The sequence below is a fragment of the Panicum virgatum genome, chromosome 5K (assembly GCF_016808335.1).
Source record: "Panicum virgatum strain AP13 chromosome 5K, P.virgatum_v5, whole genome shotgun sequence".
Taxonomy (NCBI): domain Eukaryota; kingdom Viridiplantae; phylum Streptophyta; class Magnoliopsida; order Poales; family Poaceae; genus Panicum; species Panicum virgatum.
The window spans coordinates 28290318-28305555 of record NC_053140.1 but is presented as its reverse complement, the minus strand read 5'-3'; the positions used below and the strand labels follow the sequence as shown (position 1 = coordinate 28305555).

The 15238-nt window shown below is 45.4% G+C and overlaps 2 protein-coding genes across 2 annotated transcripts; both read right to left on the bottom strand.

Moving 5' to 3' along the window:
- Window positions 1–855: 855 nt before the first annotated feature.
- Window positions 856–3911, bottom strand: LOC120707034 (receptor protein kinase-like protein ZAR1). The gene is made up of 2 exons (XM_039991796.1): window positions 2316–3911; window positions 856–1767 (listed from the first exon to the last, which is right to left on the bottom strand). The coding sequence occupies exons 1-2, from the start codon at window positions 3790–3792 to the stop codon at window positions 1118–1120; spliced, it is 2127 nt and encodes a 708-aa protein (XP_039847730.1). The 5' UTR covers window positions 3793–3911; the 3' UTR covers window positions 856–1117.
- A 4470-nt stretch (window positions 3912–8381) lies between these two features.
- Window positions 8382–15238, bottom strand: LOC120707033 (fimbrin-2-like). The gene is made up of 13 exons (XM_039991795.1): window positions 15020–15238; window positions 14386–14915; window positions 14126–14297; window positions 13288–13326; window positions 13112–13180; window positions 12894–13010; window positions 12098–12312; window positions 11173–11328; window positions 10903–11102; window positions 10282–10442; window positions 9716–9812; window positions 9280–9371; window positions 8382–8918 (listed from the first exon to the last, which is right to left on the bottom strand). Exons 1-13 carry the CDS (start codon window positions 15104–15106, stop codon window positions 8745–8747), a joined length of 2109 nt encoding a protein of 702 aa, XP_039847729.1. The 5' UTR covers window positions 15107–15238; the 3' UTR covers window positions 8382–8744.

Below are 15238 nucleotides of genomic sequence, written 5' to 3'. Positions count from 1 at the left end.
AAAAATAGAGAAGCCCACTCCTCCAAAACGGCTCCAGCTCCTATGGAGGAGTCCGAGGAGGAGCCCTGCCAAATGAGGGCTTGCTACAAACTGCCAAACGAGGGCTTACTACAAAGTTGAACTACGGACATGGTTAGGGCAATCTTTTGATTTTTGATTAAAAAAAGAAAAACAATAGTAAGTAAAAATGGCGCTAAATCTTTTGATATATGATGAAGGTCAAAGGACTCCGCAATCCGTATGACAGTGGTAGCATCAATGGCTGTGCTCAGCTGTGCAACACCCAACTGATTTTTGGTAGGAATCAGTGAATGCAATGCAACACTCAACCGGAGTACAAGCAGGACCAGGCTGCAGTGCCTTCCATTCATGATGCATGGCACGTTCCGCGGCCCACATCCACAACAAACTCCGGCCGACAGCGGCCGCAGCCACCACCATTCCACACTGCATCAGCACCATCAGATTATGGTGATCCTCCGCGTGATCACTGCTCACTGAGTCACTGGTGGGGTGGTGATGCTGGACGTATAATAGAATCACTGGTCACAGAAACTGTAACTGCCATGCGAACGCACAAGGCCTGTCTTCAGTAGGAAAGGGACACCGAAGACCAGTAGCAGTACCAACCAAAGAGTGAGCAGAGCATGCCAGCGGCCAGCCAGATCGCATAGCCCTTTCATGCTAGAAATGCAAGCCGGTGCCACATGGCTTTCCATGGGAAAAGGCCCATGCAAAACCTTTCGTTGGGGATCAAAAGGAAGCATATCACCTGTGGAATACCACGTTTATCCCCTATCACTTTAGCTCTTTCCATAATATTCCCCCCTGACTACTGAGCAAGATTCAAACACATAACAAGCACGGCCCAAATGGTCAAGCAAGATTCATATGCCACTACAAGACGTTGTTCACTCATAACAGAGAGCAAAGATTAAAAAGAGTTAAACTAACTCACCCCCACAATGTGACTACTGAGCAAGCACAACGAAGTCCAATCTCAAATACAGCAAACTAGTTATCTGAGCTAGCTACTACCTAACATGTAACAGCCAGTACAATCTGTACAATGGTCGTATCCATCCAAAATCACCACCAGTTGTTGGTATAGCAATTTCTAGCTTGACCCATTAAGGCGCTCCAAGGTCTCCGCTACATGCCTCATCGATGGCCTCCTCTCAGGATTGGCCTGAACACAAGCGAGGGCGACTTTCAGCACTGCGATCATCTCATCCTCCCGTTCCGAGTCCCGGGCAAGGAAAGGATCGAGCATGTCAGCAGACGGTTTCTTGTCCTCGATGCAGAACTGGACCCACTGGACGAGATCCATCTGCATGGTCTCCAAGAGAACCGCAGGAGATCTGCCAGTGATCATTTCAAGCAAGACCACACCGTAGGAGTAGACGTCCCATTTCTGCGATGGTTTCAGCGTCTTCAGTGCTTCGGGCGCTTGGTAGCATGACCCTTTGCTCATGAGAGGGCTCACTGAGGCATCTGATTGTTGGCTCTGGGCCTTTTCTAGACCGACTCGATCTGATTGCGTGAAAGGTGATGTTCCAGCGATGTTTGCAAGCCGCCCGAGGCCGAAGTCTGAGATGTATGGCTCCATGTTTGTTCCAAGGAGAATGTTGTTCGGCCTCAAGTCCCCATGGACATACTTTTTGGGGCTGAACTCATGCAAGAAAGACATCCCCTTGGCGACTCCCTTCATGATGTTCAATCGGGCCTCCCATGGCAATGGCGTGAATGTCATCGTCCCAGGTTTACCTGAAAGCCATAGCAATTTGCCAGAGCTGGCAGTCAGCAAACACGCAAGACACTAGCTCGGAACAACCACACATGTCCTACTACAAGTTCAGAACTCAATCCAGCAATCTTTATTCCAATTAGTAACACACGATCTTCAATTTCGGAGTAAAGAAAACATTACACAGGTTATATCAGAAAGTCAACCTTTGACAGATACCAGATTCCAAACTGTACCAGACTTATACAAAAAGACAATAGCTCTTCCAAGCCTATAGAAATAAAGGAGTTGTTATGAACTGAATTCCAGAATCTTGACATACTACCATCACAAAAAACAAAACCATTGAAAAGTCGGCCAAGCGCATACCAATTTTCCATCATACTGCAGTTATTGGCTTATTGCACTAAATTAGGAATCGAGCAATACTAGGATCCTGACAAACACAACTACGATAAGAAAGAAAATATATAACTACTTGTTCTTGAAACAGTAGAATCAATGGAAGAGGACACTGCCAAGTCATTGTTAAATCTCATCAGTGAGAGTTGCCGAACAGAATACATACCATGAATTGCTGCAGAGAGGCTGCCGTTAGGAATGTAATCATATATCAGCAGCTTCTCATCAAAAGACCAGTAGTAGGCTCTCAAGGTAACAATGTTGGGATGCCGGACCTTGCCAATAGCCTCAACCTCGGTCTGAAATTCCTTAAACCTCTGCAATCCCCCCTCCCCAAGCCGCCGGACGGCCATGGTGAGTCCGTCCTCAAGAACCACCTTATACACGATCCCAATCCCACTCTTCCCCAGCACAAAAGCTGAAGCCTTGAGCAGCTCATCCAGATCAAACCGCACTTGCTGGTCCAAGGCCACGAGATCGTACTGCTCAGCGTGCTCGGGCGGAGTCCCGGACTCATCCCTACTGAAACATCCACAATCCTTTCCGCACCTGGACCCCTTAGAACCGGCAGCCGCATTGTGTCCCTTCCTGTCCTTGGATGAAACAGCCCTCCAGTAGCAGTAGAAGAAGAGGAGTGCAATGATCAAAATCCCCACCACATCACTCAGCACGATGGCCACAATGGCAATCTTCCCCAGCCCTTTGCCCTTCCCCTTGCCGCCACCGGCCGCGGACGAGTCCCCTTCGTTGGGCAGGGGCGGGTTGGACGACGGCATGGCGTCCGGCGAGCAGGGGTTCTTGAGCGGCGGCCCGCAGAGGTCTGGGTTGCCGACGAACGCCGTGGGCCCCCGGTTCTCGAGCGCCCCGTTCTGCGGGATCGGGCCGGAGAGGTTGTTGTAGGTGAGATCGATGTAAACCTTCTCGGGGAGCCTCCCGAGGCTCGGCGGGATTGGGCCGGAGAAGTGGTTGTGCGAGAGGTCGACCGTCCCCTGGAGCCTGGAGAGGTTCCCCATGTCCTTCGGGATGGCACCGGAGAAGCCGTTGAAGGAGAGGTCGAGGCGCTCCAGCGCGGAGAGCTGGGCGCCGAAGCCGGCGGGGAGCGGGCCCGTGAGGTTGTTCCGCGCGAGCGCGAGCGCGCGGAGGCGGCGGCATTTGAGGATCGAGGGCGGGAGGGAGCCGTTGAGGGCGTTGGAGGAGAGGTCGAGGATCTGGAGGAAGGGAAGGGCCCCGAGCTCGTCGGGGAGCGGGCCGTCGAGCGCGTTCCCGTAGAGGACGAGGCTCTGGAGCGCGGGCGCGGCGGAGACAAGCTCGGGCGGGACGGGGCCGAAGAGGCGGTTGCTGCGGAGGTTGAGGTGGCGCAGCGAGGAAGGGAGCGGCGCCGCCGGGAGCGCCGCAAGGAGGCGCTTCTTGGGGAGCGAGAGCGCGACGACGCGGCGGGGCTGGGTGGCGTCGGCGGGGGAGGAGGAGCAGGCGACGCCGTTCCAGGCGCAGGGGTCCGCGGCGGTGGCGTCCCAGTTGGCGAGCGCGCCCGTGGGGTCCTCGACGACGGCCGCCTTGAACGCCAGCAGCGCCTGGCCGTCCGGCGTGAGCGCGTCGGCGGCGGCGAGGAGGAGCAGGGGGAGCAGGAGGAGACGGAGCGCCATGGCGACGCGCCCGCCGCGTTGGGTGGCGAGCGGGTGGGGGACTGGGCCTCCTCTCTGCGAGGAGTGTGCAGAGCGATGGACGGAGGCGCTGCTGGTGGGGGAGGCTTCACTGATGACTGAGCTACTGGTGCGGTCGCGACTCGCCGGAACGGGAACGATTTTTTAGCGGGCTTGGTTTGGTTTTGCTGCACACAAGTCTGAGAAAAAAATCTCACATGTATGAAGTATTAAATAAAGTCTAATTGCAAAAAAAATTTTAGGAATGAGTATAAATTTTCGCGATAAATCTAATGACAGTAATTAATTGATGATTGACTACAGTGATGCTACAGTGATCATCCTTTAATCACGTGGTCAAAGACCTCATTAGATTCTTCAGAGTTTCTAGCGCAGGGTTCTGAAGTTAATTTTGTAAATTGACTTTATTTAATACCGTAATTAACAGTCAATGTTTTCTAGTACTCCCTAGTACACAAAGCCAAATAGGACCAAAATTAGGTGTGACTATTCTATTCCTAGTCCGGCTTGGACCTGACCTCGAGAGCCGTGCGGCACTGCAACCGCATTTTCCCTGTTGGCATTCTCCGTTAGCATGACGGGAAGGCACTCTTGAGTTGCGAGGGAGATGGAGATGGGAATGGGAACAAACGGGTAGGTTCTTGGAGGCCCCGTTTCAGATGTGCTGTCACGCTCTATGATCATAGGAAATTATTTTTTAGGGCCATTTTTGGATTGACTACTCTCTGCAAATCTTTGTTTTGCAGGTACTAGAATGTTTTCTTAGTCCACTCGACAGTTATGTCTAAAATTGACAAGGATACACAAAAGGGAAGAAAAAAGAAGATTACCCTTGGTTTTACTTGTCACTGATGTTTTTTTGAACAAAACTTACAAATACTGGCAGATTTTAAATTCACACATTCACCTGCACTAGCAACAATGTTTTAAATAGCGGGCTAAGCCATTTAGCTATCGATGTCCAAAAACATGCTATAGCCAGCTATAGCTGGCCTATAGCGGTAGCTAAGAGCTAAATTGTACATGAAAAAAACTTAGCTAAATTTCTCTCAAACAGCTATAGCCGGAGATAGCGAAAGCTATAGCCGGAGATTTAAAACCTTGACTAGCAAGAAGGGAAATCCCCGACAACAAATTGCCAAATACCAGTTGGATTAAGCGTAGCGTCGTGCATAAATTGTTGTTGGTTGCTTGTTATGGGTTCATCAGAAATATATTTTGTGAACTGAAAACATGCACGGTACAATATCAGTACTATATCAACCTATCAAGGGAACCAATTTGGCCGTGGTGCAAGTTTGGTGGGGAAGGAAAACTGTGGGCCCGTTTGCCCGTTGTGCGCGGCCAGCGAATGTCAAAGCCAGCAGGCCGGTCCGCCGTACATTGAGCCATACACCATGGTCCACGGCACGGCACGGCACGGTTGAGTTGAGTTTGGCACGTTACAAATGAGTCTGTTAGCCATAATGATCGCCCGTTGCCCGCCCTACGACGGCTACGACGTAGTTAATCGGTAAGTGGGTTCCCAATGGTGTTGTACCGCAACGACGATTACGTCCCGTCCGTGGTCGTTGTTTTTTTTTTTTTTTTTGATCAATCCGTGGTCGTTGTTGAGCGATCAAACGTGGTTTTAGGGGCGAGGGGCGACGAGCCGATCAGGCAAAAAGGCTCCGCGAAGGGCGGAGTGGGTGGCACGGCCGCGCGGGCATCTTCTGTCATGGGAGGAGGCGCCGATCAGCACGTGAGTGAGAGGTTTATCGAACGGATTGTAGGAGCTTCTTTGGGCGATTTCGACTCTAGAAATCGCCCATTTTTGACTAATTCAATAGTATTTCAGATGAGAAAGAATAAAAAAAAGACCAGTAGTGCTGCTGCTCGCTAGCCGAACAGATTGTGTCCATCACCACGCGGGCACGGGCGCGGGCGCAGGGGTCGCGGAAGCAGCGACACCGAGCGTACCACGGGGACCAGCGTGCCGTACTTGGAAGTAGCCGTTGTCAGCCTTTCACACGTACGAGTAGGAGCTCCTTTGGGCGGATCGGAACCTGCTCTCCACTTGCCCTCAATAATCCTCATTTGCCCACGCTGCCTGGAGGTGTCGAGGTGAGACCGCGAAACAAGAGATGCGCCAGAGCAGTTTAGCGGGCAAACCACACCGGAGTTAGGCCAGTCTCTGTGTAGTTTTATGGACACAGATATCTAGACTGGAAACTAGATAATCGTGTCAGATGAGTTTCATAATGATGAAACTCTCTTCACATCCCATAAAATTTCATCCTTCTCTCCCCTTGCCACGTCAGCAAAATTGATGATATTTAATGCCATAAAATTCTCCATGAAACCTCCATTAAAGCTGGCCTTAGGTCAGGTCGCCTCGCTAATCCTTCTATTAAATACGGACTAACTGACGAAGCTGAGCACTGCATGCTCAAGCTGCAGTTGTCTTGTTATTAAACAAAAGCTGCAGTTGTTGCATTAATACAAGGAAGGATCTCGCCTTTGGACCGGGACACATGTCAAATTACAAATCAGTTAAATAGCAAATGAATATTCTTCCACCAATCAAGCAGGGAATGGCTTCTTCCCTGCTTCAAAGGTTATGTGGAGGAATTATACAGGACGCTAGAAGGCAATACCAGGCGGTAATCATCCCGTCCAAAAATCATGGGATGGACACAACTCATAAATAATAATAGCCATTTCTTTGCACCATATAGCAACAATTTTATTGATGAAATTTAGAGAAGCTTGACTTAAGACAAACTAAAACATCAGACACTTCCACTGAGTACTTGTGTTATGGGTAGAAAGTATTGTTCACGCTGTGAACAGTGATGAGTCTAGGATATTAGAAAAGATTAGATTAGATTGGTTTGGTTTGTTATTTCCTTAAATTTAGATATTGGTTTCTTAAGGGTTAAGTCAGGATTTTTTAAGAGTTAAGTCAGCCCATCTATATAAGGATGGGATTGTATCTCTTTTAGTCAAGCAATAATGAAGAAAGAACAAACAATCCAAATCCCCCAAATACTCTAGTCTCCCTCCACGCTGACTTTGCCCGGCCATCTTCCTGGCAATGGTTATCCTCTCTATCCCCCAAACGAACTAGAGTTCATAGCATCTGAGCGGGGCTGGCACCGCCAGGCGCTGCGGCACTGGAAGGATGCCCTGGTGTTGATGGCAAGGGGGCGAGGGTGATGGTGCTGGGGGAGGTTCGAAGCGAAGATGCAGCAGCTCGGTGAAGTGGCGCCATGGTGGCGTGCCCTCGTCGCGCTGGACCTAGATGTACCATAGATGGGCGCCGGCTGCCAAGTTGGAGGAGGCCATCCAGACCTTCTCCTCTTCCATGATGTGCTGCTGAAGTAAGTAGGACTCGCAGCGGTTGATGAACGCTAGCGGATCTGATTTGCCATCATACTTGAGGAAGTCGATCTGCTGGAATTGCGGTGGTCGGTCGCTGTGGTGTTCGCCGGAGGTCGACCGGCGGGGACCGGAGGAGGCGGCCGCAGGGAGCTCCTGCCCGAGCCTCTCGACCTTGGCCTGCAAGGACTCGAAAGATGCGGACAGCGTCCGGAGGAGGGCCGCAAGGTCCGTGGTGGTTGGCTCGGCCATCAGGGATGTAGCCAATATGATGGCAACGAAGTGGCGGCGGCGACGGCATGGTGGGGTTGAGCGGCGGGGTGGTGGAGGAACGCCTGGATGCTGATACCAGATGCTATGAACCCTAGTTCATTTGGGGGATAGACCATTGCCAGGAAGATGGCCGGGCAAAGTCGGCGTGGAGGGAGACTAGAGTATTTGGGGGGTTTGGATTGTTTGTTCTTTCTTCATTGCTTGACTAAAAGAGATACATTCCCATCCTTATATAGATGGGCTGACTTGACTCTTAAGAAATCCTGACTTAACTCTTAAGAAATCAATCTCTAAATTTAAGAAAATAACAAACCAATCTAATCTAATCTTTTCTAATATCCTAGACCATTACTGTTCATGGCGTGAACAGTACTTTCTACCCATAACAACTTGTAACTTGTTAAACACATGTCAAGCCCAAGGGCCTAGAGTGATGCTTGTGTCATTAAGCATGCTTTAGTGAACTTGGATATATATTCAAGTTGTTTCAGGCTTTAATCAATACCTTCAAAGTAAGTGATAAAGAAGATTACTTACAACAACTTTCAATCCACACTGTGGACACCCCAGAGAGCTGTAGGAACATATAGTGCTTCCTTTGGTCACAGTACCTAATAATTTCCACAAAGTTCTTTCCCCAAAAGTATTGGAACCTTGACCATCAGTAACTTATTAAAAATATTTACTTTAAGAGCACAAATACATGTGTTTGAACATTTTACAATTAAAGTAATCTTCATTAAAGTAAAAAAAATTCTAATTGTCTTACACTAGAATGTTTGACCACAGAATTGAAATCTAGAACGAAATACATTTGGAGGATAAAGCATGTGCAAATCTGTATATGACCACAAAATGGTATGCAAAACGGGTCGGCACCTCCATGTTCTTACTTTTATTTTCTTTAAATAAGCATGTTATTAAATGTTTTAACATCCTAATTAGAACACAGATTTATTGTGCGCAACTTGTTCTAGCCTAAACTAGAACCAGCAGTATCTTGTCCTTCAAAGCAAAAATGCCCAAGAAAACCAAACTCTGGATTTCTAGCAATCCACTGTCACTATGATTTTACAAATGTAGGCTACCTGTGCCAATATTTACAGGATGTTACACAATCTCTCACCCAATCAAATTTTCACACTACAAAACTCACAAATAAACTCACTGTCTTGAATGCATTTGCTCTTAAAATTACAGCAACGAATCAAGAACACAGTCAACACCGCCGCTGGGACGAGGAGTATTTCAAGTTTTCAAAAAGACAAGTTGGATCATTTCGCTTCATGATCCTTGCACTTCTATCTAGCTGCATTGTCATCGAATGATGATTCAGATGCAGAATCGTCTGAAGTTGTGGTAGAGCTTGTCTCACATGAACTCCCATTTTCAGAGTCTAATGAATGTGATGTTGGCCTTTTCAAATACCAGTACATGATGCTTGCTGTCAGAGTTAGCATCATTTTCTGGTTCACCTGAGAGAAGTTAAACATTAACAATTTTGCAGATCGTAACCAACTTGACATCACAAGAGAAATTAGGATATTTTATTAAAGAATTGAGTTGTTTCCGGACAACACCATGAACTGAATTTGGGATAACACTGTCTGCCTGAATTGTAATAGCACTAACCAGCCTGAATTGATAAATGAAAATTAGAGTAGTTGTGAATGCAGCAAATGGATATTTTAGAGACACACCAACCAAAGTGAATGCGAATGGATGTTTTACAGTAACACACCAATCTAATTGCTGCTACAAACAATAATTCATTAGAAAAATCAATAAATTACAAAATAAAATGGCAGATTAAATTTACTCAATCAAATTTATTACCTCCAATATATCTTCTGGCAACAAGAAAATGGAGCAACCAAGCTTCCTAGCCACAGAAATGATGTATGAAGCATTCATTTGCTTCTCTTCATCTATACAGAAAAAGAAAATTAAAATTTTGAGGAACCAGGCTTTGACAAACATGTACGGTATGCATTCATTTAATCTGGTGACTTGACATGACATTGTTGTCAGGAAAACTAGCAAAAATGACAGTGAAAGGTAGCTTCTATGCGAGTAGAGTTGCTGAATGCAAGGAGTACGATAAATAGGTAGTAATTAAGATAAAAGTAGAAACCTAAGCAATGTGGGTGTGTTAACTTTGCATGAGATGGAGATTCTTAATTCCATATCATAATAAATGAACAGAAATATGGGGTTAATGAGAACATATAGAGATCCAAAAATTGCAGAAGCATAAGAGAAAGAGATGAACCTTTTTCTCCTTTCGTCACAAGGCTCCAATTCACAACTCGAGGCTCCACAGCACTTAGTAAGTCAAGGAAAAAGGTGCCACTTGAAAGGCTTCTATCCTGTAGTTAGTAAATGTAATTTGATGCATGAACCATAAGTATCACCTTTGAGTAAAAAACAATAGGCAATTGTAGTTAAAACGTTCAGCATGAAACCATTATACAATTTTTGTGCCTTGTTGGACTTGATAGTAACATCAGCTACATAAATACTGGCCAGCATTATAGCATTGCAATGTAACTAACCAACTAACTAACTTACTAACAGCAACTAACTTACTAACCTATAATATGATTACATATCAAGAGTAAACAGCTAAGTAACTTAACTGCTACTCTGCTAGTGATGCAATTATATGAAGCTTTTCAAAACAGTTCCGGAAGTTTATCCACCTTATATACAACTATCTACAATTTATAATATGATGGCATATCAAAGAATAAACAACTAAGCAACTTAACTGCTACTAGTGATGCAATTATAAAGAATTAGTGATGCACAATAGGAAATATATTGAATGGTACGTACCTTGAAACTTTCCATACGAGATTGGTGCTTTCCAGAATCTTTTACTTTTTTATTGGCCCATACCAATATGTCATTATCTGTGATCTCTTTTCCATTTGAGTGAAATCTAAGATTCTTCAGCAGTTGAAGAATGTTGTACCGCATCAATTGCCATAGAAAAGCTGGGATAAATGTACCATTTTATTATATGGTCAATCAAAAGTTGCAAGAGAAAGACTATATGCTCAATGGGGAACTAACTAAATCAGATGCATGCCATATAAAACCTGAACAAAAAGATTCATTGTATTTCATGCTTCCCAATGATAGGAATGCAGAATTTCAAATGTGAATATCATCATTAAACAGTTCTGTAGTTTGGCATGCTCTAACTTCATGAGTGCAACTGAAAACTGACAGTGAACTTGTACAGGCACAGTTTATGTGACATCCATACATTGTAGTTTTATTGGCATGCTCTATCTTCATGAGTGCAACTGAAAACTGACAATAAACTTGTACAGGCACAGTTTATGATCATTTATTCACCTACAAATTAATTGCAAAATCAAAAGCAATATAATCACTCTTTTACAGGACCCCTATGTTGCTGAGATATAATCTATGTAACTGGTAACTTACCTAATATCAGTTTCTTGTTCCCTTGCACAATATCATTTCCAGCAATATTCACCAGGGAAAACTTCAATTCTTTTCCGATCTTCAAAACTTGGTTGCAGTTTTCAACTTTCTTGAACGGTAGTTTTATTGGCGGACAATTTGCCATCTTCCAGTTAACTGAGCCAGGAGCAATCTTGTCAATCACCTCAAGGAGAACCCATCTACAATTCAAGGATGAAGTATCAGAGACAGAATCAGGTTGATCATTAAGATGGTGAAAATATGCCCTACCCATTTCTAAGGTCTTCAAATACGTTGTTGATGTAAGTGGAAATTCCAAGGCTGTTAATCCACAGCCGGAATGACCTTTCTTCCCTGGAAACTTGAGCATCATCAGAGAGTCCATCCACAAAGGAAACTTGTTTCATCTGTTTGGACAACCCATTTCTGCAATAAAAGGAGAATAGAGAGAAAGCATTTAGAAAACGAAAGAAGTTTACTGCCGATTTCAGCTCCACTATCACTGCTACCCCAAACTTGTTTCAAGATGAAAACGGGTTGTTTACAATCAGGCTACCCCAAACCATTCAAACACTGCTAAATATAGTAAATGAAAAAACATAACTTTCTTTTTTCTACAAATGCACACACAGTTCGATCAAACGGAAACGCAACAGGAAAAAATTGCATTATGATCTTTTCAACATATTCTTATACAGCTGACATATTAGCTCCCAGCCTAAAGATTTCTCAACAAAACACCATACCTTGTCGCTGAGATATGAAATTAGGAATGCTATTTAACTTCTTGTTGAGAATTATAGATAATATATATGTGTGAAGAGTTTGAGGCATATCTGTGCACGAATTACACTCAATTTAAGTCAATTATGCAAAATGACATTGCTTTTAAATCAGAATAAAATATGTTAGAGTTGGTAATTTTCCTAGGAGATAACCAACTAGTTATATTAGTGAATGAAAAGATAAAAGAAAAATAATGCCATGAAAACAAAACTGGTTTGATAAATATATTTTCATATGATTACTACAGCATGATAGCCAGGGTAGTAGCAAGTATCACATGCTAACCACAGTTTTTAGACACCATTGCATATATTTAATGTCCCTATGTGAAAATATCAATACAAAGATGACTCTTATAAAATTAAAAACATGATGAGATTTTTGATAATTTATATAAAATAAATCATACCTTTTCTGGAAAATATGAGCCACAAATGCAAGGTTTAGATTTGGTAAACCATCAACTATGTCTTTTGGAGTCAGGTATCTTTTGCAGCCCATCCTATCTGCATGCTCAAGGACTAATCTTGCTCTATGAAGCAGATCTTTTACTGACATTGCGGATGGTTTTGCACTGCACTCAGGTGCCAGGACATTCAATAGACACGCATACGCTTCACTGTCCTGTATTTTCCAGGTTCCAAATGTAAAGAAAAGAGCTTCATGCTGAACTAAGGTTGAAACTAGAAAAACTGATATACAGGTTTGTGCACATCTATCATTTAGCATTCTTAATATAACAGGACATAATTCAAGAAACAGGAAATATCATCAAGCAGGGGGGAATATGTTCAGTAAATACGGTTATTGACACAACTAGAAAATGTTGCAGCATTGTAGAAATTCATTCTGGGGTTTCTACTTGAAGTACAATGACTACAGTCATGCAATATTGGGGTTTTCCAATCAAACTACAGTGACAAGGACATAGGAGCCAATTATGATCCTACATAATTGGTTTCGACTTCCTTTGATGTTAGTTGAGATAGTTTGATATTTCAAATAAGTGTATTCGCTTCTGAACGAGGTATTTTTCTCTGTACTTGCTTGTATTGGGCATTTGGCAGAGGCAGGTTCTCCATCATTAAGAGGCAACGAGAAATACTATATTAGAAATTTCATCAACGGGAAATACAATACTATATTTTGTGATAATAAAAAAAAGGGACTGGACAGTGGACTGTCTGTCAATCAAATGTGCATACTTTTATATCCGATGAAAAGTTTGATACTGTTCTCTGGAAGCCTCCCTTCTTCAGTTGAAAGTTCATCCACCTTAATAGAATCTTTTCAGGAGACAAACTCATAAGCTCCTCCATCTCCTGCAATAATCAATTAAAGCTTTGCGAGTGAGTTATTTTTCCCATGAAACAGACCAAATTAGTCTTCAAGCATAGTAGAATGAAGAGAAATTAAACACTACCTTGCTGTCCTCAACTAATTCAACCAACTGAGGTGTACTTTTCAGGTTAACATCTGCCAACAGTTGTATCTGGTCATTATTGTAACAAAATGTTAGCATATTCAGTTTTTTTACATCAAACAAACACCTATCGACAGAAATTATCAGGGAAATAATAACAAAAGAGAAGAGCTTGCCTTGATTATTTGAGAAATTAAGCCCAGGACAAGATGAGGCTACAAGGAAACAGAGAGAAAAAGGTTCAATAAGATCACAAAAGAGAGTTATTTGAGTTTTTTAACATATAAAATAGAATAGTATGCACTGCAATGCCCTCTACAGACAGTTATCTGATCTTAGAGGATGTAAAATGAAGTGAATCATCAATGCACAGACAGATCATAGCTTACAATGAAAATCAAAAGACCAGAAAGGTACAGGCCAATTGTTACTGAACCTGCAGCAGAGTCTAATGGTGGCTTATAGGACCTTAAACCTTTAGTGTCAAACCAATTATGAAGTGCCTAGCACCAACTAGCAGGAGAATCTAATGGCAGTTTGAAGGACCCTAAACCTTTCATATCAGACCGATTATCAAGCGGCAGAATACAGATTGATTGATTCTTTGTTACCATGGACACAAGTTTCAACGATGTTGAATTTGTAATGAGTAGCATAAGAAAAAGCCACAGGAACCATCAAAGGGACCATATGTTACTCCTCCAACTTAATATAGATGATTGAGCTATGGTGGTCAAGTGTCAACTACCAGCAAGCCCGAGGTACGGACATGAATCTAAAAAACATAAAGACTGGCAACAGGTAACACTTTATGGTCCCGCACATCACATGGACTTCACACTAGTATGTTCTCACATCAAGTTCAGAAAGAGCCCAATTACACAACTAAAATGGAACGAAGCCGAACATTCATGACGTCTCTACTCTGATGAACGAAGACGAACATAACTCATAAATATGCAATACGATGATCGCTGGCCACATAGAAACAATAAGGGGTGATTCAGATCTTACCCTCCCTTCCGCGAGGTCCTGTGTGCCGATGTTGACGACAGTGCAGCCAATGGCCTTGGCGGAGTTGAGGCAAAGTGTATGATTCTCGTTCTTCTCCCATAGATTGAGCACCCTCTTGGTGTTGATGGCCCTCTCGTCAATGGTGCCCGGTACGGCCAAGTTAATAAGCTTGCTGGAGGAACCATCGAAAACTAGGCAGATCAGACTGGCAGTGAAGATCACTGGATCGGAACGACACACAAAGTGCATCAGAAACGCACCATAGGAGGACGCCGTCCTTGGTGACGTGGAAGATGTGATCGGTTGCCGGATCTATGGGGAGCGCGCTCCTAAGGAACGGATCCTCAGCGAGGTATGCGTTGATGTGGCCGACGTAGGACGCCTTCTCGGACTCGCTGATGGTGTGCAGCAGCGTGGTGGTGGCCGCCGTGAGGAAGGCAACGGCGGAGGAGGACGAGGAGCGGGCGATGCCGCCGGCCGCCTTCTTCCCGCCGGCGCCGGCGCCGGCGCCGGCCGATTTTAGGCGAAGCTGCATCTCGGCGTAGACGCGGAGGAAGAGCTCGAAGCTGGCGTCCTGGTGCGGCCTCTCGTCGGCGCGCGCGACGGCTTTGAGCACGGAGGCCCATTCCTCATCGGTGAGGCCCGGGCCGGGGCCTGGTTCTGGCGCGCTGTTCTCGTTCTCGGCGTCGGCCTTGGCCGAGACGGTGGCGCCGCGGAGGCTGGAGATGGCGGCGGGGAGGTCCCGCATCCGCAACCTCCCGCTGGATGACGCGTCCCGTAGCGCCGCATACTGTTAGACACCAAAAGCCGCAAAATCAGTGCGGTGCCGCCGAGGTGACGGTCGGAGACCGGGCTCTGGCGACGAGATGGTGGTGTGGCGGAGGGAAATAATACCTGGGCCTGGAGCGCGCGGAGGTCGGCCTGCGTGAAGCGGCGCTGCAGGTAGGGGTCGGACACCACCACCAGCCCGTCGAACCCCATCGCGGCGGCGGCCGATCGGCGACCGGCGTTAGGTGGGCGGGCGGATCGGGATGGGCGCGGAGGCGCTTCGCCCTCCCCCTTCCCTCTTGACAGTGTGGAGTGGGAGCGGGGTGGTGTGGTGGGGGTGGGGGG